This window comes from Oxyura jamaicensis, chromosome 15 (assembly GCF_011077185.1).
Source record: "Oxyura jamaicensis isolate SHBP4307 breed ruddy duck chromosome 15, BPBGC_Ojam_1.0, whole genome shotgun sequence".
NCBI lineage: Eukaryota > Metazoa > Chordata > Aves > Anseriformes > Anatidae > Oxyura > Oxyura jamaicensis.
The window spans coordinates 3219377-3244173 of NC_048907.1; the positions used below are offsets into that span (position 1 = coordinate 3219377).

At 54.6% G+C, this 24797-nt stretch overlaps 3 protein-coding genes across 14 annotated transcripts in view; 2 read left to right on the forward strand and 1 right to left on the reverse strand.

Annotated features, from left to right (window-relative positions):
• The first annotated feature begins 993 nt into the window (after positions 1-993).
• OGFOD2 (2-oxoglutarate and iron dependent oxygenase domain containing 2) lies at positions 994-6346 on the forward strand. 4 transcript variants are annotated; one of them, XM_035340872.1, is made up of 7 exons: positions 1090-1138; positions 1221-1277; positions 2318-2415; positions 3177-3276; positions 4118-4242; positions 4748-5005; positions 5637-6346. In XM_035340872.1, the coding sequence occupies exons 5-7, from the start codon at positions 4204-4206 to the stop codon at positions 5910-5912; spliced, it is 573 nt and encodes a 190-aa protein (XP_035196763.1). In that variant the 5' UTR covers positions 1090-1138; positions 1221-1277; positions 2318-2415; positions 3177-3276; positions 4118-4203; the 3' UTR covers positions 5913-6346. The 4 variants fall into 4 exon arrangements, with proteins under 4 accessions (XP_035196761.1, XP_035196763.1, XP_035196764.1 ...); XM_035340870.1 differs by lacking the exon at positions 1221-1277 and having other exon boundaries at positions 994-1138; positions 2318-2428; XM_035340873.1 differs by lacking the exon at positions 3177-3276 and having other exon boundaries at positions 2318-2428.
• Positions 5967-11512, forward strand: ARL6IP4 (ADP ribosylation factor like GTPase 6 interacting protein 4). Of its 3 annotated transcripts, none has more exons than XM_035340875.1 (6): positions 5967-6098; positions 7114-7295; positions 7651-7974; positions 8409-8526; positions 9513-9582; positions 9815-10691. In XM_035340875.1, exons 2-6 carry the CDS (start codon positions 7127-7129, stop codon positions 9869-9871), a joined length of 738 nt encoding a protein of 245 aa, XP_035196766.1. In that variant the 5' UTR covers positions 5967-6098; positions 7114-7126; the 3' UTR covers positions 9872-10691. The 3 variants fall into 3 exon arrangements, 2 of the variants coding, with proteins under 2 accessions (XP_035196766.1, XP_035196765.1); XM_035340874.1 differs by lacking the exon at positions 5967-6098 and adding an exon at positions 6655-6722 and having other exon boundaries at positions 7115-7295; XR_004754846.1 differs by lacking the exon at positions 5967-6098 and adding an exon at positions 10697-11512 and having other exon boundaries at positions 7001-7295; positions 9815-9978.
• PITPNM2 (phosphatidylinositol transfer protein membrane associated 2) overlaps positions 11391-24797 on the reverse strand; it is a 133992-nt gene continuing 120585 nt past the window's right edge. For 4 of the 7 annotated variants that reach the window (XM_035340863.1, XM_035340862.1, XM_035340860.1 and 1 more), the window contains 9 exons: positions 24043-24249; positions 22143-22291; positions 19477-19593; positions 18654-18770; positions 18168-18316; positions 17267-17416; positions 16994-17177; positions 15565-15693; positions 11391-15289 (listed from right to left, as the gene is read on the reverse strand). In XM_035340863.1, the coding sequence (XP_035196754.1) occupies positions 14942-15289; positions 15565-15693; positions 16994-17177; positions 17267-17416; positions 18168-18316; positions 18654-18770; positions 19477-19593; positions 22143-22291; positions 24043-24249 (1550 nt within the window). In that variant the 3' untranslated portion in view covers positions 11391-14941. The remainder of the gene's footprint in view (positions 15290-15564; positions 15694-16993; positions 17178-17266; positions 17417-18167; positions 18317-18653; positions 18771-19476; positions 19594-22142; positions 22292-24042; positions 24250-24797) is intronic. The other 3 variants (XM_035340867.1, XM_035340866.1, XM_035340865.1) reach the window with 1 other exon arrangement.

The following is a 24797-nucleotide window of genomic DNA, read 5'->3' on the forward strand; positions in this document are numbered from 1 at the left end:
CGAGGATGCCTACCTGTGCAGGCTTTATCAGGCTCCGGGGAAAGACACCCAATTTACCCAGCTGTCTCAGGCCGTTGCAGTGGCTTCACGGCAAGAGCACCAGAAATGAAACCACCCCTGCGTTAGGGCTCCTCCAGCTGCTCCCTGGGGTCTCCTGCCTGAATGCCTTGGGAAATGCTGGTGGTGCCACACTTACCCAGTCCACCACATCCTTCACGATGCCCAGCCAGTAGTACCGGCTCTGGATGCGGTGCACGGTCTTCTTCTGGCCCAGGTGGTTCCCGATCTCGGTGAAGTGGCTTTCCAGGAAGACCTGCCGCCTGCGCTCGGGGTCCACGATCACCTCACGCTTCTCCTCCTTCTTGGGCCCCACGTAGTAGAGGCAGCCGCCTGCGGATGGCAGAGAGAAGACATTTTAGTGTCACGCACCTTGTGCCTGCTGTCCCCCTGCCCCAAACCCCACGAAAATCCCCCACCCCACAGCAACAAAACCCTGCTACAGGCAGCGCCCCCCCCAGCACCACCTGGCTCCTCCTGGAGGCTCCCCCACCCCAAAACCACCTCACAGACCCCCGGGGGGGAGAAATTCCTGTCAGCACCGAGCCCCCCACTGTGAGGCGGTTGTGTGTGTGTGTGGGGGTCGCTGCCCACCGTCGAGGACGAATTTCTGGGCGTAGCGCTTGAGGTTCTTCCTCTGGATGGAGCAGAAGCTGGGCGGGAAGCAGCCCTCGGCCAGCAGCCGCTGGATGTCGGCGAACTTGCTGCTGGGGCCGCCCGGCTCGGCCGCCGCCGCCGCCACCACCTCCTCCTCGGCCACCTGCAGCGCCGCCTCCATGGCTGGGCTGAGGGGAACCGGGAACGGGGCCTCGCGCGCGCTCCCGCCTCCTCTCCCCCCCCCCGGGAGCGCGCACCCTGCCGGGAGCGCGCCCGCGCACCGAAGCCTCCGCCCCTCCTCGGGAGGCGGGCGGGCGGACGGAGCCGCCCGGTAGCCGGTGCTCACGGTCCGGGTGGAAACATGGCCGCGGCCCGGCCGTTCCGGGCGTGCTCCTGCTTCTTCTCGGATAACATCTTCGTGAGGCGCTGCGGGCTGCACGTCCGCTACCGGGACCCGGAGCAGCTCCGCAGCGACTACGGGACGGTAACGGCGGAGGGCTGAGGGGGGCTCGGGGTTCCTCCCCCCCCCCCCCCCGGCTCGCTGCTCACCGAGCTGTGGGTTGCAGGTGCTGAGGGAGAGGGGCTGCGGCAGCCCCGAGCTGTTCGAGGCCGTGGTGCGGGAGGTGAGCGGCGGGGGGACGGGGGTGGACAACGGGGGGACGGGGGAGGCCTCGTTGGTGCTCTGTAACTACCTGAGGGGGAGGTGTGGGGGGCTGGGGGTGGGTCTCTTCTCAGAGGTAGGGTAAAGGGAATGGCGTCACGTTGAGCCAGGGGAGGTTCAGGTTGGACATGAGGAGGGGTTTCTGGTCAGAAAGAGCAGTCGGGCGTTGGGACGGGTTGCCCAGGGAGGTGGTGGCGTCACCGTCCCTGGGGGTGGTCAAGGAAAGGCTGGGCATCGTGCTTAGGGACGTGGTTCAGTGGTGACATTGGTGGTATGGTGATGGTTGGAGCAGATGATCTTGGATCTCATTTCCAACCCTAACAATTCTGTGTGATCCGACCCTTGGATCTCATTTCCAACCCTAACAATTCTGTGATCCTGCTCGGTTCCCTGGCTCCCCAGGCCTAGGCCAGCGAGCTGTCACACTGCCGCCGCCAACCTCACCCCTCCTTCCTCATTATCCTAAAGTGTGCCGTAACTAATCCCACAGGGGGTTATTAAAGATGAAGAGTTGCCCGAATCAGCTGCTGCTCCAGCTGTTTGCTCTGCGATGACAGATCAGCCTGTCCCGACAGCACTTAGCAGTAATCCCTTCGTGACAAGTCTGGTCTCCTTCCTAGCAAATGTCTTCATCTTGGACAACGCTTGTGCTGTCAGAACATAAGCCAGACTCTCAAGGCGTAGGCCGGTGACTCATGAGGTGTCAGAAATGCCTGAAAGGGTTGAAAACTCGCAGCGCCATGTGACACGTCCATGGAAAGACTTCAGTTATTTTTTTAAGCCAGCCACTGTGAGAACGTGTCTCAAATCTCTCTTAGGCATTTGAATTTTTAAATATTTATAGGGCTTGTTTTGACTACAGAAAAGCAAAGGCACGCACTCTGTCTCCCAGAGGTACCCCAAACAAAAATAACTGGTTTGAAACAATTAGCAGATTCCTTGAATTGTTTTAGTTATCCATTTTGATTTTCTAACGAGATGGCTTTTTTTGTTTATTCCTAGATCGAGGCAGAAGTGCAGAGAAGAAAGCAGTTAATCCATCAGTCGGCGGAACGCAAAGCCGTCATCGCCAGCCGTTACAAACGAAAACACCCCGAAGTGTACATTCTTCAGGTAGACGCTGGGTTTGAAGTCTGTTTTGCACCCAGAGAGCTGGCCGAGAGTTTGTTTTTTGCAGTAGGGAGCCCTCTGATCGTCAGGATAGTGCACAGTTCTAGAGCTAAATAACTGAAGTGGCTGTGGCAGCCCTGGCACGTTCTGCAGGCAGGATTCTGCCGGGTTTGTAGCCAGATGAGGGCCGTTTGTTGTTGAAGCTGCACCAGCACCTGGTACTGAGCTCAGAATATCATCAGTAATTTGGATCTGAAGTGTCCCTGCGGCACGCAGGGTTAGTGAAGGCTGAGGGACAGCTACAGAAACCAGCGTTTCTGCCCCTAACACAGAAGTTCTGAGTTGAGCTCAGCTGGAGGCTGGCAGCAGGCTGCCTGCCTTTGTGCACCCCCCACAAGTTGCTCTGTGCTGAGGCCAGGAGAAGATGCAAAATCCTTTAGGAATGACTTTGCATTTATCTGTTAGGTGTCCACGCTGTGAGTCAGGCTCTTTCCCGTCGTGCTAAGGATAAATCTGGTCGGTTATATTTAGAAATACCCATGAACTACAGGAAGACGCAATTTACTAAACCACTAAAAACACCAGTATCGTTTTCTGCCACAAAAGTAACCCAAGAGTCACCATCAGCCTCGCTCCCTAGACTATAAAATTTCCATGCCTTTGTGGAAGCCCGTTTCCCTCTGGGGCTGTAAAAGACAGCGCAAGCTAATTGTGTGTCTGTTTGTATTTGTCTTCCTTCCTTGGATGCCAGGATTCGTTCCTGGCCCCGGAATTTTTAGAAATCGTTAGCTACTGCACTTCACCAGATGCTCATCTCGATGGCCTCCTGCGCTACACCGAGTCCTTCTCAGGTAAAAAAACAACAACCCATCATCGACAAAGAGCACGCGCGTGACGCTGAGCCTCAGCGATGACAGCTGTTTTCGAGCCCTGTCTTTAATAGCCAGGATTTGATACACAGCCAAAACGAGCAGGATGTTATTTTCTGCCTGATGAGAGCCTCTGGAGAGGCAGCGTTGTGCAGCAGTGGTGCTCTGGATGAGATCCTGTGTTCTGCCTTTCCAGTCCCAGCCTGCTGATGTCTCAGCAGAGGCTCTCGCTGCAGTAGAGCTGGGGTTTTGGTTGTACCGTAACCTCGCAGGGGAGCCCGCTGAAGGAATCCTGCTTGCTAGGGGGGCTTGGTTTTCCCTCCCCAGTGCTTTCCCATTTCAGACAATCCCCCAAGGTTAGTCTGAGCTGAAATATTTTCAGTCTGGCTTTCAGTCTTTTTCAAAGAGATCTGGGTTTTCAGCTTCCTCGGTGGCATTTGTGAAGCTCTGTTCCTTCCAAAAATGCTGACAAAAGCTGCAAAGTTCTCTCCTTTTCTCAAAAAAGAGAAAAACGCGTGTGCATGCAGAGCTCTGCTCTCCAGAGCTTCTCAGAGCATTTCCACGGCACCTACAGCAGACATTTAAATCGGTGCCAGGGCTCAGGGCTGGAGAAGCCTGGAAGCAAAGGACCAACATGCAAACTAACCAATACATCCCAGAGCTGATCCTCAGGACCAGTGCCAAGCCTTTGAGCAGCTGGAGCACGACGCGAAACGTGTGGGTGCTGCGCTCTCACCAACACGAGCACGGTCTAGCTCGGCCGCACAGCAGCTAAGCACACTCCTGCCTGTGATTTCCCCAGCTGTCTCCCATCTCTTGGCAGATAAGAGGATCTATCGGCTGCCAGTGTTCACGGAGGAGTTCTGCCGAGCCTTTGTTGAGGAGCTGGAGAACTTTGAGCAGTCGGACATGCCGAAGGGCAGGCCCAACAGTATGAATAACTATGGGGTAGGACACGGCAGCTCTCGTGCTTCTTTAGGGGGAGCGTTCGTGAGCAGACTTTGTTTACCTTGCTCCACCATCCTTTCCGTTCCAAAACGTATATATTTAAGTACTGCTTTGTTTGGGTACAGCCTCCGTAAAGTGGAAGGGCTGAGGGAATGTGTGTGACTTGTCTGGAGACAAAAGGACAGGGAAAGGCAGGGACAGGGCGTGGGAGCTGCTATCTCAGAGCAAAGAGCGCCTCGCATTTAAACAACACACATCTCAATCGAGGTGTCTGTTTCTAAAGAACACTCTGTTTCTAAAGAACACTCACCTGCTGATCTTATTCTTTTCACCACCACTTTCCACCTGATCCTCTTTCCTCTCCCTGTAGCTGGAGTCTTTGTTCTTTGGTTCTTTATCTGAGTAAGCAACAGCGTTGGAGGAGAACAAGGCAGCTTAGTACTTCGTGAAGCAGCAGAGAACCCAGCTGTCGGTCAGCTGCTCCCAGCTCCTCTCTTTGCGGCAGGTCTTGCTCAACGAGATAGGGATGGATGAAAACTTCATCACGCCCCTGCGGGAGAAATACCTGCGGCCCATAACGGCTCTGCTTTACCCCGACTTGGGGGGCGCCTGCCTGGACAGCCACAAGGCGTTCGTGGTCAAGTACGCGCTGCACGAAGACCTGGATCTGAGCTCTCACTATGACAATGCAGAGGTCACCTTAAACGTTTCGCTGGGAAAGGACTTCACAGAAGGCAACTTGTACTTCGGGGATTTCAGACAGGTACTGGGCACATTCCTCACCTGGGTCCTGCTTCTGTTCCCCCCTAACCCCAATTTCAAGGCATCGACTGTTCTAAACCACAGCTGTTCACTTCTGACAGTCAAATCCACTCTGTCCCTTCCCCTTTTTTAAAATGTAGTGGTTATACAGGAACCTTTTCTGCTACAAACAAGATCTCAATGCTCAAGCTAACTGCAGCCAAATCAAAGAGAGGAGAGAGCTGTTGTAGGAGCTGGAGTGAAACGAACCAGCCCATCTTCCCTTAAGGAAAGTAACGAGCAGGGAGGTGCTGAGAGACGGGGAGAGAAGTCATTTACTTCATACGAGACTCACGCCTAATTCTGTAGCCCCTGTTTTCAGGGGATTCTTCACAGGAGAGGGGTTAAAAAACACACCATACACTGGTGAAAGAGTTACGTGATTGAAACTCCCTTTAAATTCCCTCTGGACCTGTCACTGGGAATGCCTTACCTGAAAGCAGTTGTACCAAACTGCTGCCAAGCCACCAGTGGCTGCATCTGAGGATGGCCCATCCTCTCCCTGTTGCTTGTTGAAGAAGTCAAAATTCAACTCTTTGGACGTTGTTCTTGTGGGACTGGTGTAATGCTGTACCTGCCTCCCTTTGTTCCAGGATCCCAGCCCTGTGCCAAACTACATCGAGGTCGAACACGTGGGGACCCGGGGGCTGTTCCACAGAGGGGGGCAGATCCACGGAGCGCTCCCCATCGCCTCGGGGGAACGCTGGAACCTCATCGTCTGGATGAGAGCCTCAGCCATCCGCAACCGGCTTTGCCCCATGTGCAACCAGAAGCCCGAGCTGGTCGAAGCAGAGGGGTTCGGGGACGGCTTCACGGAAACCGCTGAGGATGACGTGCCTGAGACCGTGGATCTCTGTTCGCTGTGGTAGCAGGCGGTCGGGCACCGTTTCTCCGGACCAGGTTGCCTGAAGCTGCTTTCTGTCCTCTTGGGCTGCACTGACCGACTCTGGTGGATGCGTGAGTCGCGTCAGAAGTCGCAGTCACCTTGGTGGGGATGCAGAACCGGTCCTGCCGGGCTGGGGAAGCCGGCTGCGTCCCCTGCTGGGACTCAGCCAGGCAAGGGCTCACCCTCGGCCTGGCGCGGCGGAGGAGTGCTTGGAAAATGTAAAAAGCCTTAAGTTGGAGTCACTGCAAGGGCTCTGTAAATTTTCAGGGGTACAGGAAAAATAAATGAAGCCGCTCGGCCTTTGTGGAGACCTCTGTGCCAACAGCAGTGTTGCAAGACTCTAAATGGAAAAGAGCAGTGCAATAAAACCACGTACCCCACAGAAACAGTGCAATAAAACCCGAATTTTGCCACTTCTCTGCTATTTGCGGGGAGTCCTGGCCTCTTCCAGGAGAAAAGCTTTTGGTGGCGGGGCAGCGGTGAGAGATCGGCCCCAAACTGAGCTAGAAGGGCTCAGAGCAGGCTGCTGGGAACGGCGTGGCGTTGGCACCGCTCGAGGGTTGCCCAACGCAGGCTCAGGGGCGATAAAGGAAGAGTTGATCCCCTGGGGCAGGCTTTGTGGCGGCAGGACCTGGGGAAGGGGCGACAACAACGGGGCACCAATAGCGGGGCAGGCCGAGCCCCGGAACCAAAGTGCGCGGCTCCGTTGCTGGCCGGCGCCGAGCGCACGGACCGGAAGTGAGGGAGGGACCGGGCCGGAGGAGCGGCGGCGGCGGCGCGGGCCCGGCCCGCGGTGAGGCCCGGGGGGCGCCTCGGGAGGGGGGGCAGGACGCATGCGCGCGGCGGAGGCACCGGGGGGGCGGGTGAAAGGGCCCTTAAAGGGGCCGCGCGGCTGCGGACGAGCTCTTAAAGGGACCGCTCCCCTCTTAAAGGGACAGCGCATCTCTTAAAGGGGCCGCGCCCTGCAGACCGCTGGCAGCCCCTGGGATCCTGTGGGGGGTCGAGGAGAGGCGTGCCGCGGGAGGGGGCGTCGGGGTGGCCCCTAATTAACCGGGGGGCCTCGGAGCGGCCCTGTCCCCCCGAGCTGTGGTGGCTGCCCAGGGGGTCACACACCTGGCTCAGGCCGGCCGGGCTCAGCTGGGCTTGGGGTAATTCTGGGGACGCTGACGGCGCTGTCCCCGCAGGGGCTGAGGCGCCATGGCCCGCAGCCAGCCGCGGAAGCGATCGCGGAGCCGGAGCCGGCAGGAGAGGAAGGAGAAGAAGCGCAGGAAGAGCAGCAGGGACCCGCAGCCCGGCAGCAGCTCGCCCGGGAGGCAGCCCTCAGGGCCTCACAGGCGCAGGTCGAGCTCAGCAGCTGCAAAGGAAGGTAGGGAGAGGTCCACAACCCCGCTTTTTTACTATATTTTCTTGGGGCAGGTGCACAAAGGGGGGCTCGGGTGGGAGGAAAGGATCCCTGCCCGTAGGTAAGTCGCTGTCAGCGTGCGCTTTGTGCCCGTTTTGGTGGTGCTGAGAGGTGCCGAGCCCTGCGGCTCCTCCTTGCTCTGCACTGGCCGAACAGCTCCGCACGGTGATGTGTTGCGGGTGGCAGCACCGAGGGGATTTGCCCTGGGGCTTGGTCTTCGCCTGGGAGAGCGGGGCAGCATCAACTGCAGGGGCTAACGGGAATCCCTGCTGCCACAGGGCCAGAGCTGCTGTGCTCACCCTCTTCTTATGCATTGCAGAAAAGAAGAAGGAAGGAAAGAGCAAAAAGAAGAGGAAGGCGAGCACATCTTCCTCTGAGACATCTTCCTCCTCCAGCTCCTCGTCTTCATCTTCTTCCAGCTCCTCCTCCGAGGACTCCAGTGACAGTGAGCCCAAAGCGAAGAAGAGTCGAAACAGCAAAAAGAAGCGAGTAAAACACAAAGACAAAAAGAAGAAGAGAATGAAAAAGAAATCAAAAAAGAAGTCAAAAGAAAAAGCTAAGGAGGAGAGAGTCAAGGCAGAAGTGGTGCCCGGCCCCTCGCTGGAGCAGTGGCAGAAGGAGTCGCTGGTGGACTCCGGGCCAGGTAACGGTCGTGTTTCCCTCCTGCTTAGCCAGGGCTCAAAGCACTGCACAGGGGAAAGGCTCCTGTGTGTTATCCCCATGGGATCCACACGGGGTGCCAGTAGCAGAGCTGTGCACAGAGCAGTCCCTGACTCTCCTCCCTGATAAGTGTCTGCCTCTGAGCAACACCAAGTAAATGTAAGGCGCTACATACATAGATTGGTGAGTTTTTAGCTCTAATTGTGGCTGTAAGCTGGAAACAGAGACACCAAATAAAAGGATACCATCAGCAGTACCAACCTGGCAGAGCTCTGGGGCCGTACAGCAGCCCTTCCTTCATGTGGCTTGTCACCGAACCGCAAGCACTGCCCGGGATCAGCGCTGCGTTCCTGGCTGCTCCTTGCAGGGCGCTTTGGTGCCCCTCGAGCACGCCTCTGACTAACTGACACCTTCCAGTCCTGACAGACGAACAGAAATCCCGCATCCAGGCGATGAAGCCGATGACGAAGGAGGAATGGGATGCGAGGCAGAGCGTCATACGGAGAGTCGTGGACCCCGAAACGGGGAGAACCAGGTATGGGCCCTTGGGGCAGGAAGGAGGCAGGATGCCCCCATACAGGCGGTGCAGGGTGGAGGCCTGGAGGAGGCCGTTCTGCAGCACTGCAGTGCCTGCACGGAGCCACATCCCCCCACGTCCCCTTTGGCAGGAAAGGCCTGAGCTGAGGCCTCGCAGATCCCTCCTGTCAGCCCTGCGGGTGGCACGCTGGGCACTGAAGTGTGACATTGTGCAGGGTCCCCCATGCAAGGGGGCACTGGGCTGCCTCCCAGCAGAGAGCTGCAGGTAGCAGAGCTCCCTCTTATTTATTCCTTGTGGCATGATTGGTTCAGCTGCTTCCCATTAAACAGGGCCCTGCCCCTGCAAAGCAGGAATCAGAGGGGTGGTGGTGCCTCCACACACCTCCTGCTTCGTGCTCCTGCCTTTCAGGGCTGAAACGTGCCGCCACTCCCAGCCAAATGTGCTCTCAGCCCCTTAGCACCCGGGGCTGAGTGGGCAGGGAGCGTGTTCCGCTTGGGGTTACAGACAACGATCGGACTGAAGTTCGTTTAGCTGCCAACCAGGAATGACCCAGTTTTTAATAAACCGCATCCTCCCAGCGAGCAGAAAACATCATGCTGAAGAGAATTGGGCATGACAAGTCCAGTCTTAAAATAGAAGGCAGCCTGCGGGGCTTAGGGAGGTGTGGAACTAAGGTCAGTTCCCCGTTAGGCACGTAATGAAGACAATTAAATTCCTGCTCGTGGTTGGAGGTGGGAGCTGCCTCTGACACTGCCGTAAATTTGCTCAGGCGAGATGCTCTGGGGCCTGACTGCCTTTCAGGCCCAAACTGGCTCCCGTTTATGAATGGCCCCTGTGTGCTTTGGGCAGTCGGGAGCAGACCTGAATTCAGTGTATTAAAAACCAAAAACAACAACAACAAAAAAACATAAGGAAGGGGTTTTGCAGAGGCTGGGTCTGAATCAGGAGCTGTCGCAACTCGTGGCCCTGTCCTTGTCTTCCAGGCTTATTAAGGGAGATGGAGAAGTTCTAGAAGAAATTGTCAGCAAGGAGAGGCACAAAGAGATTAACAAGGTAATGGGGGGGGGGGGGCGCCCCCCCCCCACAGACTGCTGAGGGTGGGGGTAGGGGGCACAGCCGAGGGGGTGCTGCACCCAGGGATGTTGTTGTGCCTCCTGGGGACCCGAGTGGATCTGCCAGGGCAAATCGAGCCCTGGCAGCCCTGCAGCGACCCCAGCAGGTGGGTGCTGGTGGTTTGTTGGCCTCGGGAAGGCTGTGCTCTGAGTGCCTGTATCTCCCTTTCCAGCAAGCCACCCGGGGGGACGGGCTGGCCTTCCAGGTGCGGACGGGGATGCTGCAGTGAGAGCCTGGGCTCCAGCCCTGCTGGGGGCCCCGGCTCCGCGCTGACGACTGGGACCCTGCAGGCAGCACCGCATCAGGACGCTTCCCGGGGCAGTTTCCACCCGCTCTGTAAGTTACTGACTGGGAAGGAGAGCAACTTTAATGGTTTGTCTCCCAGTAACCCCCTTCTCTTCCCTCTCTCCTGACTGGGGCCAGTGTGGCTGTAACGCACTTGGGTCCTGCTTGCCCTGGTGCCTCTGTTAAGGCCCGAGGAGCTCAGCAGCACCGAGAGGTGCTGACGCCCCTCAGCTCTGGGCTTTGGCTGGCAGGAGGCATCGCTGTGGCCAGGGTATGCACCAGGGCTGCAACACTGGCAGCTGGCTGCCGCGTCTTCCCTTCAGGGGCTGCTCTTGGTCCCGTCCTTGCTGCCCTGTGTGTACCCAGCTCACAGGCCCTTTGTGCTCACCCACCCTGCTCGGAGCAGAGCGCTCGTGGCTCTGTGTGGCTCTGCTCAGGCTGCAGCACCCAGCCTGAGCCCTCGAGTGCCACCCTGCGCTGTGCCCCCGGGGCAGAGGCTTTACTCATGCCCCTTTCCTACAGCGCAGGTCCTGGGCAGCAGCAAGGCTCTGGGGTCTCGGGGCCCCTGCCTGCAGCAGCTGTGATACAAATGACCATCACTTTTCCCCACTACAAAGGCCATAAAGCTACAAACTGTTAAAAAAAGAAAAAAAAAAAAGGTGGTAGTTAATGGACAAATGAGTCCTGTGAGACTGATCCGCGCAGAAGCCCTCCGTGTTGTGTTCGTGGCTGTAACCCTCCATTAAACTGGCGCCTGCTCCCGTCCCGGGCTTTGTGACTCGTGTTTCTAGCGGCTCCCAAAGAAGCAGACGAGAGACGAGCCTTCCCGTTTCTTTAATCTGTGTAACTCACAATGATACTGTACACAAAGCACACCCAGGCATTGGAACGATGCACTAACAGCAAGGAGGAGAAGGAAAGTCGTACAGAAGGTTTGTCACACACAAGCACGTCACCTGCACGGTGCTGCGCACACAGGGGCGTACCCAGCGCGGCCCCGGGAGCGCCGGCTCGGGCTGCTGCTTGGCCCGGGCTGCGGGCGGGCGGCCGGCGCCCTCGGGCATGCCCTCCGGTGGTTCCCCGCACGCGCGTCTGTTACCCCCCAAAAGCAATTTTTTATAAATAAAATATAATTAACATCGTCGAATATAAAATTGACAGTCGAGGGTATCGACAGGCAGAGGGTGCTCAGGACGGGGAAGGGACCGTAAGGCTTCTAGAACTAATAGGAAATGCAGCAAACGGTGGCAATACCTGAAGAAGGGGCTGCTACAGCAAGCACGGCGGCTGCTGGGCGGAGCGGGCGTTTGTTAGTAACCCTTTGGCTAGTTACTGCTCTCGGCTCGCGTATCGGACACTGTAAACGTTTTTGGTATCAGAATTTCGCCTCATCTGACGGCGTGAGCTGGCCACCCGGGGAAACAACTCGGCGTGAACGCATGGGGGTCCTTTTTTTTTTTTTTTTTAAAAGACTCGAAAGGGACAGCGTCAGGTAGAAAGTCTGGCCCAATAGTTCCGTGATACAAAAAGCTTTTTATAAAAATCTGAGCTCCACGGCAGAGTTTGATTCCCATGGAAACAATTAAAAAAAAAAAAGGGGGAAAAAAAAAAAGGAGAAGCCTGAGGCAGCCTGTGCAGTGCGTGCTGTATTGTGCCAATGTGCGAGTACAGGACGTGGGCTGCAGCAGAAGCAGCGCGACCGTCAGCGGTCGTGCTGGTGGCTGCCCAGACAACAGCGACAGGGAGGAGTACGAGAAACTTTTAATAGGCTTTCATTTCAAAGCAAACCCGTTCTTTGTAACAAAGATAAGTTAGGTCTTGAACCTGACAGTGCCCCTTCAGTAAGGACGGGAGATACATTCATCTTTCCCTCACCGCGTCCAAGTGGATCCTCTTCCATACACGTGGCAAGACATCGGGTCACATGCATCGCTCTCCGAAACAGCTCAGAACAAACAGGTTACAGACACAGAATTCAACTATTGCTATTGTTCTTTGAGTGAGTAGCACGTTGATCTTTGCTTCAGAGAGATGAGTGCCAGATGGGGGTGTCTGAAGATAGACTGATGCAGACTGTGATGGACTGAATCGGTGGAGAAAACTTATTGGCATATTTCCTGGTAACTACACCCACGTCATCTGGTATTATTGCAGCAATAAAGGTCCTGCTCTACAATTGCTTCTCCGTGTTGGATTTGTACAATGGCAACAGATGGGGGGCCAGGGAAAGGACCCGGGGAAGTTTCAAGAAGCTCAGTAAAGGATGAGGACGGAGGTGCTATGATTGTCAGTCTAACTGGTTAGTAGCTGTTTAAAACATGAAGTGATGGAGAGGTGAGTATAATATTGCACTTCTGCATTCATTGACAGTTACATTAAACTTGGTCCATGAAGTAATTGCTTTGTACATAATGCCTGAAACAAAAAGCTACATTTTTAAATATTAATAAACCCTGAAGGTTCCAGTTCCTCCAGACATTTCTTCCTCTACATAAATAAATAACTTTCCATTTTATATATCCACTTTGTATGTTGAACATTTACATTCGCCTCTGTTTTACACTATCTACACATAAGAAAATGTGAACATCTCATCAGCATTGGAAAATGTACAGACCATGCCTTGGCCGGGGGCTTTGAGGAAAAGGTGAATTTTGCAAAGGCCATATCCAAATTTGCAGAAATTGTTTTGTGATGTGGTTTGGTGACTTCACAGGATGGATTGTGGCTTGGCTTCCTACTCGGATGGCAACTGTTTGATAGAACATTCGACTAGCAAAAAGCTGCGGGACGATTCACATTGTTTGGAAACCCAGGAAGCTCCGGGTGTACATTCAGAGAGAGCTTAGCTGGGCCCACAGAAAGGGAAGTCAGTTTTCGGTAATAAAAGTCATCGGATACATTCTGTAATCGAATAATTATCAAAGAGAAGTGGTTCAGCAGTTTGCAGTCAGGCTGCAAGGACGTGGGAGATGCACTGTGCGGGCGGGCGGCTGGCTTTGAGCGCCCCACCGGCAGCTCAGCACTGTCCCTCCGCTGGCGGCGCGCGCTCTGCGTCCGCATCGACGCCCCGAACACGAGGTCTACCTTGGATGCCTGATGAGTTTTAGGTTTGCCTACTGTGGCCCGGAGCCAAGTAGCAGAGCAGTGTTCACAGTGCTGTGTGTCTCAGTGCGGCCGTCCTGCACTTCATATTGAAAGAGTTAATAAAATGAAGCAGCCAGTCTAAAAAATTTTGTTATAAATAAGATCCTCGTAAGTAGAAAGTGATATAAATACAGGTAAGTGTGGTGGGGGAAGCAGGGTTACACACAGTCGAGGAGCTCGGTAGGACTATAAAATCTCCACGTGAAGAGGCCAACTGGAGGCTGTAAATGGGCACCCCGAGCTCCCCAGGGGTGCCCCTCTGGCCCGGGAGGTGTGTGCAAGGAGGGAACCAGGCCCCTCGCCGCGGCCAGAAGTCCCGGCCAGGCTGACCTGGGGGGGGGACAGGGCTACGGGGCTTTCTGGAAGCCCCCGCTCTAGGCACTGTTCTCTGCTGCTGCAGCAGGACACACCGCACACGTCTCGGTGTCACCAGGGGGTGCCGGACAGCAGCGATGGCTTCCCCCGGGCACCGGGCAGCTCCGTCACCTCGCACCCAGCCCCGGCTCACTCCGGCAGCACACAAACCACCGGCTTGGGCACAGCCGCTGAGAAACACACCAGGAAAATTAAGATATGGCCTTTTCTTAAGCTCGCCTGACTTTGTTGGCACACTTCCTTACAGTCTCCTTACTGCTGGAAAAACTTCTGCACAGAGTTGTTGTGTTTTTTTTTAAGCTATATACATATACATACACATACGTGTGTGTGGGGGCCTGTGTATATGCACGTGGATGGGTATACACACACACCCACACACACCCTGGCTTAACAATATTTGTCATGCACTACAAACAGTTAGATGTAGCTACATGAGATGGTAACAGGTTTCCATTCTAAAAATCATCAGTGCAAAAAACAATGAGGTTTTACAGTTCAGTAACTACCGGTAAAAGAAGCGAGTCTAGTTCCCATTGAAGCTGCTACTGAACCTGGAGAGAACCTGGGAAGAAGAAAACGTCTCAGAGGTGGGTGTTGAGAGAGTCAGACCCTGCATTTGGATGAGAAGAACTGCTTGCAAATATATGGTGGTTAGGTCTGGAAATAATATAGAGCAATATTTGGGGACTTTAACAGCAAATTAAGTGTCTGAGGCTTGTAACAGCTCAGAGTAGCTTGTATTCTTCTTTTAACAGGTCAACACGGTAAATTCCATCGGCTTCTAAAATGTCTCTTTAAAAAATAACAGTAATAACGACCCCACTTCCTTGGGCGTGAATCTGCCGACATTCTGCCCCTACCAACAGCAGCTTTCTGCTTTGCCACTGCACGTACTCCTTGCGGAAGTGGCCGAACTTGAAGCTCCTCGTACAGGTAAAGCTCTCGGTTGCTCTGCCTGGCGCAGCCCACGGTAAATCCCTCGCCTGGGGCTGTCTGTGCCGGGGAAGCAGCGCGCTCACTGAACCCCAAACCCACCCCGTGCCAGCACTGGCAGAGCACCTCGGTCTGACTCCTGGGACAACCAGGAGCAAGTTCCCCCAGCCTCATCCCCCGTTCCTGTGGCTCTGAGGACAGCACTCGGTCACGCGTATCGGAGCGATGGCTAACAAGGCGAGGAGGCACGTATTTACAGTCACTAAACCTGGATAAGAGAAGGAGGCAGGAGAGAGCGCGATCTTGACCTGGAGACTTCCCCCCCCCCCCCTGATTTCCAGCTGTTCCTTGGGCTCATGCTGCACAAACCTGACGCTCCCGCTTGTAAGGCCTGAACGTTCCGCATGGGAAACATCCCATCTCTTCCCAGAACACCACGATGTTATTAGAGTAGCACCATATTTACCCTTCCAGCCCGTAACGCCGGCCTCGTCCCCTCTTTCCTTTTGTTTTCCCCTCCGGTGGCTACAGCCGACAGTCGCTGGCTCTGGCTTGGCTACTTCTGCCCCAGGAGGCCAGACTCCAGGCGGGATGCTGTGCTCCGGCCCCAGCACCCCGTGGCGATGCTCATGCTTCTTTGGCTGCGTTCCCTGTCCCTCTCCTTGTCGCTGTCGGACTGGCTCTGAGTGCGCTCGGGGCGGTGGCCGGCGCTGCTGCCGCTGGCAGCCGAAGGCTGGGAGGAGATGGTGCGCAGCAGGTGGTTCCTCTTGCGCAGGAACTCCGTCTGGCTGGGCAGCCCGAAGCTGCCCTTCCGCAGCGCCATGCGCGTGGTGTTCTTGGCAGGGCGCGAGCGGTGGTTGTACTCCAGCTGGGCCAGGTGGGCCGCGTACCCCTCCGTGATGAACTGCGAGACAAGGAGGACAAGGGCAGGCGTTAAGAGGGGCAGGAGGCGTTTCCCCGCTAGGCTCTGGGGGCTGAACGCTTTTGCTGTGCCAGGTTCGCTGGGTGATGTACAAGACACGGAGCCACCCAGACAGACGTGACAGGTCCTGCTACGTGGGACCTTCCTGTCTTGAAAAGCACCGGGTCAGAGAGCAGCTTTAGGGTGACCAAATCCCCACTGCTCTCCCTCCCACGGGAGGCCCTTGGCTTTTCGGGCTCTGACGAGCTGGCTCCTACCTGACACTGGCTCTGCAGCTTCTTGGTGGGTCGGCCAACGATGTAGATGTGGGTGGGCGGGAGGCTGATGGAGCTGTACACGGAGATGTCCTTCGTGGAGCCGTATGCCGCATGGATCCTCATGTGGAGCTGCAGGGAGAGAAAGCAACACGCGGTCAGACCCTACGGGCGCTCCTCGCTGCTCAACAGGCAGGGCTTTTTTTTTTTTTTTTTTCCTAAACAGCGTTTGTAGGAATCTCAGGTCAATAACTTATGTAAGTTCCCAGCTGGATAATGCACCGCTGAGCAAAGCGTTAACTAACAGAGCCGGGGATGTTTACAGGCCGGAACAAGAGGAGTAACAGCAACAGGAAAGCAGATCTCCTCTGGCTGAACGGCTGCCGTGCCTTGAGGTCCGCAGGGGGCAGGGATGCCGCACACTTCACTGCCTGCTTGCCACTAGGGGAGAGGAGTGTTTTGCAACCCCCTGCACAGCCATCAGCAGCACGGAGCCTTCCCCTCCGCTGGCCATGCTGCCACACGCGACACCGCTGCTCAGCGCTGTGGGATGGAAGGAGAAGGGACAGGCAGCAACACACAACTGCCTTACGGGGGCTCATCTGCCTGCACTCCCAGCGGAGAGCACGAGCAGCTCCTGGACAAAGCCTTCATCAGGGGGTTGAAGCAGGGGAGGCGCTGACACTGGTGCCACCACAGACCAGGCTGCTTTGTCCCCAGAGCTGCAGGCAAGCCAGGAATATGGACTCTTTGGCCCTGGTCACAGACTTGTCTTCCTGGAGGACAAGAGAGAGCAGCTAGCGAGGCCCTCGTGGCAGCAAGTCAGAGACAGCTGCTCCTGCCTCCATGGCTCAGGCCAAAGTGAGAGTCCAAGGGTTAACGAGGGGTTCCCTGCTCTTCAAGGCAGGGCACGAGTGCTCTGGATGCTGACAGCTACTTTGCTTGCCAGGCAGAGAGAAGCTTGTTTTATTTGGAGCTTTTCTCAGCCTCTGGGCTGAGTGACATTACGACCTCTCTGGGGTGAATGCTCGGAAGCTGCTCTACGCAGCCTCCTGTCGAGGGTAGGTGGTGCAAGGCCACTCCCTGCGGCAGCCCCACGCCATCCAAAGGGCACCTCAGACCCGCAGGTTGCACGATGGGCAGACAGAAAGCCACCGAGCAGGTGACAAAAGCACACGAGCAGGGAAGGGGAGGCACTGCTCCCTCTGTTTCACTTGGCATTTGGCGTTGGAAGAATCAGTGATGAGATGGGACAGTGCAGAGCGGAGATGACACAATTGCGGAGCAATAAAAGGATGAAAATAAAATGAACAGAGATTAATCTTCCACTGCAGGTCGCACTGCTGCCAAGAGACTGGTGCTGACAGGGGCAATTGGACGAGCAGCAATCTGAACCCATGCTACGATCGTATTTCAGCAGACGCAGGCTTACGTCTGTGATGAGGGATTTCAGGAAGTTGGCCTTGTGCCGCAGCGGGTCGTGAACGAGCCCATCGCAGAACGAGACGATCCCGTGGGGGAAGTTGTGCTGTGCTAACCACGCTACCACCCTCTGCTTCTGCATGTCGGGGCGGCCTGTGACGTAGATAATGAGGTAGCCAAGGTCTTGCCAGTGCCTAGAAGAAAACCCACAAGTCCAGGGATTACAGACCTGGAGCAATGCTACAGGTAAAGCAAACCGACTGCCCCAGCCCCTGCCACTCACCGTACAACGTCAACCGCTCCAGCGCGGACTTTGGGGTCGCTGCCCATGATGGAGACACTGGCTGCAAAGGAGCCGTCGATGCTGAACACCACAAACTCCGTCCCCTTCGGCAGAACTGTGATGTAGCTGTCTGCGTAAGTGTGGTCACCCCTGAAAGGGAAATTGGAATTCATAGCTATAAAGGTACTGAGGTTCTTTCAGAAGTAGAGTGCACCACGAGCCCAAAGCAGCCGCAGACCTGGCCCAAAGGCTCTAACTGCTGTGCTGCCCTCGGTTCGAGCAGCGATGGGCACTGCAGGAAGGACTCTGTGTTGAGGTAGGGTGGGAAATAAAGCTCTGGTGTCAGTGCCCGTCAGTGACTCAGAAACACACTCCCAGAAGAACACAGCTGCTTTCACCACTGTACAGATGCTCCTCTTCTCCCCCTTCCAAAGCTGAATGCCAGCAACTGGAGCTGAGCTGAAACCTCTTGGGCTGTGAATTACCATGAGAACAAAGTTCTGCCTCTCAAGGACAAGTTTATAGTCTTTAAAATATGCTCGGCTGTGCAGTTTTGCAGATGACAGTGAGGCCGTACACCTATGGTACAGAAGGCATGCAAGCTCCTGCAACCAGAGCTCAATTACCATCCTGTTCACGATGTAAGAGGCAGAATAAAACATGAATCTTCCTTTTATAGCTGCAGAGTACAAATCATTTTGCTCTTGTTGCTGGCAAACCAGGCTCTGAACACACCCAACAATCAGAGCTGCCACGCAAGGAGGGACCTTACTCTACAATTATCAAATTCCTCTTTTGTTCTGGGTTACAGGTCTATGACTTTGTCACACAATCACGTAGCCTGTTTCAAGCCTTTTTTGTCCCCTTGCAAACTAAGCCACGGCCGCCCAAGGTACATCACCTGACCACCATCTTGACGGGGTACACGCCAATGCCCAGGCGCCGGTTCTCAGGGATGACGTAGGAAATTCTGCCACTGCTGTTGCTGATCTCAGTGTCAAAGTAAACCCACTCTCCTGACGGCGGCTGGGTCATGATGTGGATGTCCACCTGGGAAGACAGCAAGTCGGGGTCAACGACAGCGATAAAGACACCGAGTTGTAGGATGAGCCAAGCACAAGCCCCTTTGTTCAGGAGCTGGGTCCTGCTCCCACCCTCTGTGCTTTGCAAGATCCGAGCTGCGAAGCAACCGAACATCAGGATGCTGGAATGAAACCCAGCCCCCAGGATCACTGCTGTCCCTGGTAGGAGGCACCGCACAAATTTGAGCAAGGGAAACAAGCCAAGGCACAAGGGTAGGAACCCAAGCAGGCAGTGAGGGAGCAGCCTCTGCCCCTGTCCCCCTCCCTTTTCACCACGCGGCGCACAACCCCACGGCAGGCCGTACCTTTTCTCCTGTGAGTGTGACCATATCTAGCGGGCCGTACATAAACCTTCCAGTTAAGGTCTGGGGCCCATCTTCGTTAGCGATGGTGTCATTTATCCTGTGGTTGGCTGTGACATTCTACACGAAACAAGAAGAAAAAAAGAAGTTCAGTGATGAACAGTCTCAGGGGGAATGCCAAATATGACTGCACAAAGCAGTGTGTGGGTTTCTCTGTCCTTCCCTACCCTCACCCCCCAGGTCACCCACAGCTCTCAGCTTCTGAAAATAATTTGACCTGTAGGGGAGGTGAGACTTTGTGCCCTGCACCGATGGGTGGGTGCGATGTACGTGGCTGAAGAGCTCATTTAAAAGGCAGTTTGCGTGTGTAATGCTGCTACTGTCCGTTAGGTCTTACACTTTTGATTTAAGAGGCAATACAAACAGTCACCAGAGAAATTTGCTGACATTGTTTCAGCTCTAGCAGAGAACTGCTCTCTTTCAGGAATCAGAGACATTTCCTGGGAACGAAGGGCATTCACACAGGACTTGTGTTCTTGACCTTTGGAAGAAGCTGCCTCTCCTTCCCCGACCTACAGCCACACTCGGTGCATTTTACACGGAGTGAAGGCCAAGACCTTGCTGATACAGATCTTCTGGGTGCCTCTTCCACAACTATCTGAGTGAAATATCACCAACATACATCAGCAGCATAATGTCTCTGTCTATATAACATGGCAAGTGCGTGGACAGACACAGGTGCCCACGGTGGCCACCTTCAGCACCGTTCTTGCAGCCCAAACTGAAGCCCCCCTACGTGACAGTGGCAGCCCCCAGCCCCCCTCACCCGCAGCTTCACGTGCGTCCTCTTGCGGAGCCACTTCTCGCGGGGCTTGGAGGGGGTGAAGACGGACACCTCCTTCCCATCCAGCTCCAACACGCTCGAGTTCTCGTGCCTCATCACCTGTGGGAGGACAGGTCCCGTCTGCAGATCAGCCACTTGTGCAGTGCCCCCCCTCATCCTGCCTGCGCTTTCTGCATCTCCCCAGCCTGTGCTGAGGGAGGGCAGTGCCTGGACAGAGACGGCCGAGTTCCCCTGCTGGGCATTTGGCTTGTCAGCTACCGCTTTGAGAGGCTGCTCTCTTGCAGGGAAAATTGGTTTCCTCTGAGCTAGCAAAATCTGTGGCCAGCACTCATTTAATCCTGGTTGGCATGCAGGTAAAAAGGGCAGGTTATTTAGACTGTCAGGAGGTACAAAACTGGCCCAAACACAGCAGAAAGTGCTGCGTTTAGGGACCTCCCTTCCCGCAGGCACTCACTAGTCCCATGGCCTGGCAGGGACTGATCTCCATGCCGGTGGGTGTCACTGCACCCAAACAGAGATCCGAGAGGGACAAGGTCACGTCCCCCAGCCAGCCTCTGGGAGCAGCTCCTGCCTGCCAGGACACAGGCAAGAATGGAGAAGGAGGAACCTGGAGAGTGGAGCGTTATATCCTACCTAGGTTGCTCTTCAACCCCAGAAGGGAAAGGGAAGACTAACACCACGGACCTCAAAGGTGAGGAGGTGTCTCAAAGGCTGGGAGGTGACCCTGCAAAGAGAACTCCAAAACTGGCCTTTTGTGACCCTGACCCTCCAAAAGATTAAGACGACTCTCGTGTGTCAGCTCTTCTACAAGCTCTTGAACACACTCTGTGGGGTCAGCAGCTCTCCAGCTGACCCAGGCAGCAGTGGTCTGGCACGGACCAGCTCGCTTTGCAGAGCTGAAGTTGTTTTTCTTCCCGGGAAACAGAAAAAGGACCCCAGGGAGGGTGAGCTTGCTGGGGAGGGATTTCATGGAAATCCAAGGTAAACAAAGTAACAAGTTTTACTGAAAATTATTTAAATCTGGAATCTATTTTGAGTCCAATTTGGGCTTATTTTAACAAGATTCAGTCTTTGGAGGCTAACATTATCCAACAGCTTTCTTTTACACTTTGCCCAGAGATCAGGAACAAGTCCTTATTAGGGGAAGAAGTGGTGTGGTGCTCTGGAAGGACAGCAAGAGGAAAGGGCATGAGAAAAATGACAGTCTCGAGGCAGAGATGAGCGAGTAGAGACAGGCACTGGGGAAGCAGGGGTGCCACACTACAGTCAGCCACTGGCAGGCTTTGAGCGGATGGAGAGCCGCAAGATACGAAGTACCCCCACTGTGCTGCAGACCCAGGTTTGGGCTGAATCCTGAGTAATTGCTTGTGCTATTTTGGGAGGGGGGCATTTCACGTGTGAGACCATCGCGGCTGTTCCCACTCAGGCACAATTACGGGTCCCTCACTGCCTTCAGTCCCGCTGGGCTAAGTTTGATGCGGGGCTGTGGTTTCACAGCAGCTGAGCTGGCGAGGTGTACACAAGCACGGAGACGTCTCGCTGGGCGAGACACAGCCAGAGAAGAAAGGGTCTCGCTGGATTAACGCTACTGCTCTGCTGCCACCAGCACCGACATCTCTGTTGTTTATGGTTCGCACACAATTTGGAAAACAGCACTGAAAGAAAGTTTGCCAACAGAGTCATAAATAATTGAGAGCTGCAGTCGAGGAGGCTGGAAGAGAGCGGGGACAACTTAACAGCTGAGCTAACACAAAGCAAATCCAAGCGCCGTAGTGGGCAACACAATCCACAGAGTTGCTTTTTGTTTTGTTTTGCTTTGTTTTTTTCCACTTCCATGCTCTAAGTACCTTTCCTTGAGGGGGTTCATACTTTGTAAGGCAAATAACACCCCTTCATCCCCCAAGGAACTGAAGGAAAATAATTTTGTTTAGGAAAAACTTATTTTAAACAGTGAATTTAAATCTCAGGCCAAATTTAGGTTGACAGAGTCTGAGGCATCAGACTGCAGAAATTCCCATTTACCTACCCCCAGGAGAACTGCTCTGTACTGGAGGAACAAAAACAAAATCCCAGCACAGTGACGATGGTCTGGGTTCCTAGAGGAGACTGCAGTAACTCAGAAACCCAAAACGAGGAACCCAGCCCTATCTATCAACTCATGTCAAACTCATACAGAACTTCTTCGTTTTTATCGAATTTCGTGATATTTATATTTAGACACCAAGAAGTTTCTTCAAGTTTCAGACTTGGGATCCAAACTCACACACAGAGAACAGCTCTCTTGCAAGAAGCAAGTGCCTCCATCTTTTGCCACTGCGCTCTGATGGGAAACAGCCCCAGGCGGCTTGGCTCACTCCAAGGCTCCTTGGGGAGACTTCCTAAAGCCTGCTTTTAGACAAAACCCAGACCTGAATTAACTGGGTGCAACAGCACCCGTCCGTTAATTTTGTGTGGGTGCAGCTCTGCTTGCAACACAGGTCAGAAACAAAAAGACAGGGAAGAAGGTGGACCTGCACAGAGGGCATTTTCTCATCTCTATGCATCAAGAAGAGTAATGGAAGGTATAGTTGAAAAAAAAAATCCTCCCCCCATTTTTTTCCCAGAAGAAACAGATCCCAAGGTCGATCAGGGTGGGAGGATTACCGTACCTGTCTCAGCAGGAAGGAGACAACGTCTGTGGACTCCCAGTAGCTGGCGTGGAAGAGGTGAGGTAAGGCAACTGTGGGGAAAGCCGTCAGGGCGTCAGGACAGTAGAGAGCATAGTCGATCCTTTTGGTTCCCCACCATTTGGCAGCAACTAGAAGGAAAAGATTTGTTCAAAGCGGGTTCACGTGCACGCACAGTCTGTCACAAATGGTATTTCAAGGTGCTGGCTCCAGGTAGGCCGTGATGTTTCTCCCCGGACGGTCGCACTGTTAAGAGGGAACAACCAACCCAGGGCTTATTGTCTGCTCAACCCAAAGGAGGAACACACGGAGGCAACAGCACTTGAGCTCTCCTTTATTTAAGGAGATACGAAGGCACTAGAGGGCAGGTATTACCTCGCCATTCATCCAGACTGCAGGGAAAGGATCCAAGGCTCATGTGCAGTGAGCCTGGGAATCCACATTCCAAAGCAGAAGACAAAATGTGCCTCCTGTGGGATGTGGGAGGAAGGCTGCCCACTGCAGTGTGTGCCCAGGTCATCTCCAGCCCTGCTCCAGACTCCTTTAGCTCTCACCAGGGAGTGAAGGACTCTTCAGCACCCAGATCTCAGCCACACTGCATAGGACCTGAATGCTGGGAGCCCACGTGAGATGTTAAAGGCACCACAAGGCAGGGTGCTACAGCACATGCTGCCAGGATTGGCAATCCCCAGTAAATCCTCATTGCCTTCTGAGGCTACCACGGTGCAGGTGACAGAGACGCTTGGACCAGCTCTGGGCCAGGGGCTTTGGGACTCCACTGCATGGGAGGCTGAAAAATGCTCTGAGATTTGGGTGGGCAACGTTACAGAAAATTCAGAAAAGTTTCTTCCACCGAACGGCTCACGCACAAGTGGCTGACAGCCACCACTCGCACACCACCACACTTCAACGCTGCCCCGGACACGCACACATCCTTTCCAGCTCCAACACAAGCATGTTTCAGCACAAAGCCTAAGACCCCGATGGCGTGGGCAGCTCTCCCAGCAGCGAGGAGCCCTCAGCTCCTGCCCGCTCTGGCCTGGAAGAGCAGCCGTGGAAAGGAGAAGATGGGTCAGGCGAAGACAGCAACAGGAAGAGCTGAGTTTGCATGCAAGTTGCAAGCTGGGGTTTTGGCAGAGTTTCTCCTCAAACTTGTTTTTCTCTGTAACAATTTTCCCTTTTTATGGACTTCCAGGAAAGCTGCCAGGCATAAGGTACAGTCCAACAAAGCCTTCTTATTAAGGGAAAGCTGCTGGTGATGAGCCCTGATGCTGAACTTAAAAAATGGACCCATCAGCTCCTTCCAGAGACCAGCACAACCACTGCGAAGTGCAGAGACTTACAGCAGCACATCCCCATGGCCCAACCCCTGGTGTGCCGAATGCCCAGGCCACTTGGGGCCATCCTAATGGCCCTTGAGATTCTGAAGAGCCAGGGGAAAGAGAAGGAGGGCATTGCTGGATCAACACGGCTTTTCCAGATCACAAAGGCACCTCCTCGCAGCCACTTCTGACTCCCTGCCTTCCAAATTGGCAGCTCCTGGTCACGTCCCAACCTTTCATTTCTCATGCAAGTCCCCAGCTTGGGTAATTCCTGATTCTTTGCAGGAAGCAACCAGGATTAATTCTTCTGTGCTCAAAAGATAGTACGAGGGTGGTAGAGGCAGAAGCGTTGTCCCCACAACTCTGCCTAGAAGAACTTCTGCTCTTGCCAGGTGTTAGCAGTGTTATTTATGAGTGACCTTTGGAGCAAAGTGACAGAAGTACTTGTTAAAATGCAATCAGAAATTGCAAGTGCCTCAGTGAAAGCGCATAGATTTCTTGTGAAGATCTGTGACCACTGAACGAGAGGAGGTTGACTGGAGCAGGTCTCTCCAGAATACCTTTCTTGATGTCCAGGTTGGGTATCCGAAGAGCACAGTCTGCATCCTGACTCGACACCCCTTTGAGTTTTCTTCCCTTTGAAGGGACTTCATCATGTTTATGCTGCCTGCGTCTCTTGGATGAAGTTTGGGTGGGGGATTTGTGAGGGAGTGCAAGTTGGGACAGAAGGCTAAACCCTCTACAATGGTTAAGGTGGTGTTTGGTTTCTAAAAAGAAAAATAAATACAAAAGCAAACAAAAAACTGAAATCATACTTCTTATGGCACACACGATGCAGGCAACACCACTTCCATCCTCCAGAAGCTCACGCTGTGAGGAAGCTGCACCCTGGGGAGGGCTCCCAGAAGGGAAGCGCCATTTTGCAGCGCCCTTGTGGCCTGCAGGCCACGTCCAACCCTCAGCGCATCAGCTTCATACTGCCACTGCACTAACGAAATTCAGCATATGAGCTGCAAGGCCGGGGCTCAGGGGCTGTGGCAGCACGGGGAGGTGAAGGAAGGGGCTGAGACACCCTCACAGCAGGGAGAAGGAATGGGGCTGGTCACAGGCCAGGTGCTGGGGACAGGTGCTCTGTGTGGCCCCATGCTGCTGGCCGGGTGCTGCCCAAGTTTTCATCAGCACCTGGTAGAGCCTCTGGGGGGGCAGATGCGTGCTGAGGGCCGGACTTCTCCCCTCTGGTGTCACAGACAGGTTTTGATGGCTGTGAAGTGTGTGCAGGAATAACTCACACAAAACATAAGTCAAAATAACTGGA

Bases quoted from the DNA above. Each gene is read 5' to 3' on its own strand.
- OGFOD2 (XM_035340870.1), top strand. From the start codon at position 1,016: ATGGCCGCGGCCCGGCCGTTCCGGGCGTGCTCCTGCTTCTTCTCGGAT. The intron at 3,277-4,117 runs GTAAAAAAACAA...ATCTCTTGGCAG, and splicing joins CTACACCGAGTCCTTCTCAG to ATAAGAGGATCTATCGGCTG. The intron at 5,006-5,636 runs GTACTGGGCACA...CCTTTGTTCCAG, and splicing joins ACTTCGGGGATTTCAGACAG to GATCCCAGCCCTGTGCCAAA.
- ARL6IP4 (XM_035340875.1), top strand. From the start codon at position 7,127: ATGGCCCGCAGCCAGCCGCGGAAGCGATCGCGGAGCCGGAGCCGGCAG. The intron at 7,975-8,408 runs GTAACGGTCGTG...GACACCTTCCAG, and splicing joins GCTGGTGGACTCCGGGCCAG to TCCTGACAGACGAACAGAAA. The intron at 8,527-9,512 runs GTATGGGCCCTT...CTTGTCTTCCAG, and splicing joins CCCGAAACGGGGAGAACCAG to GCTTATTAAGGGAGATGGAG.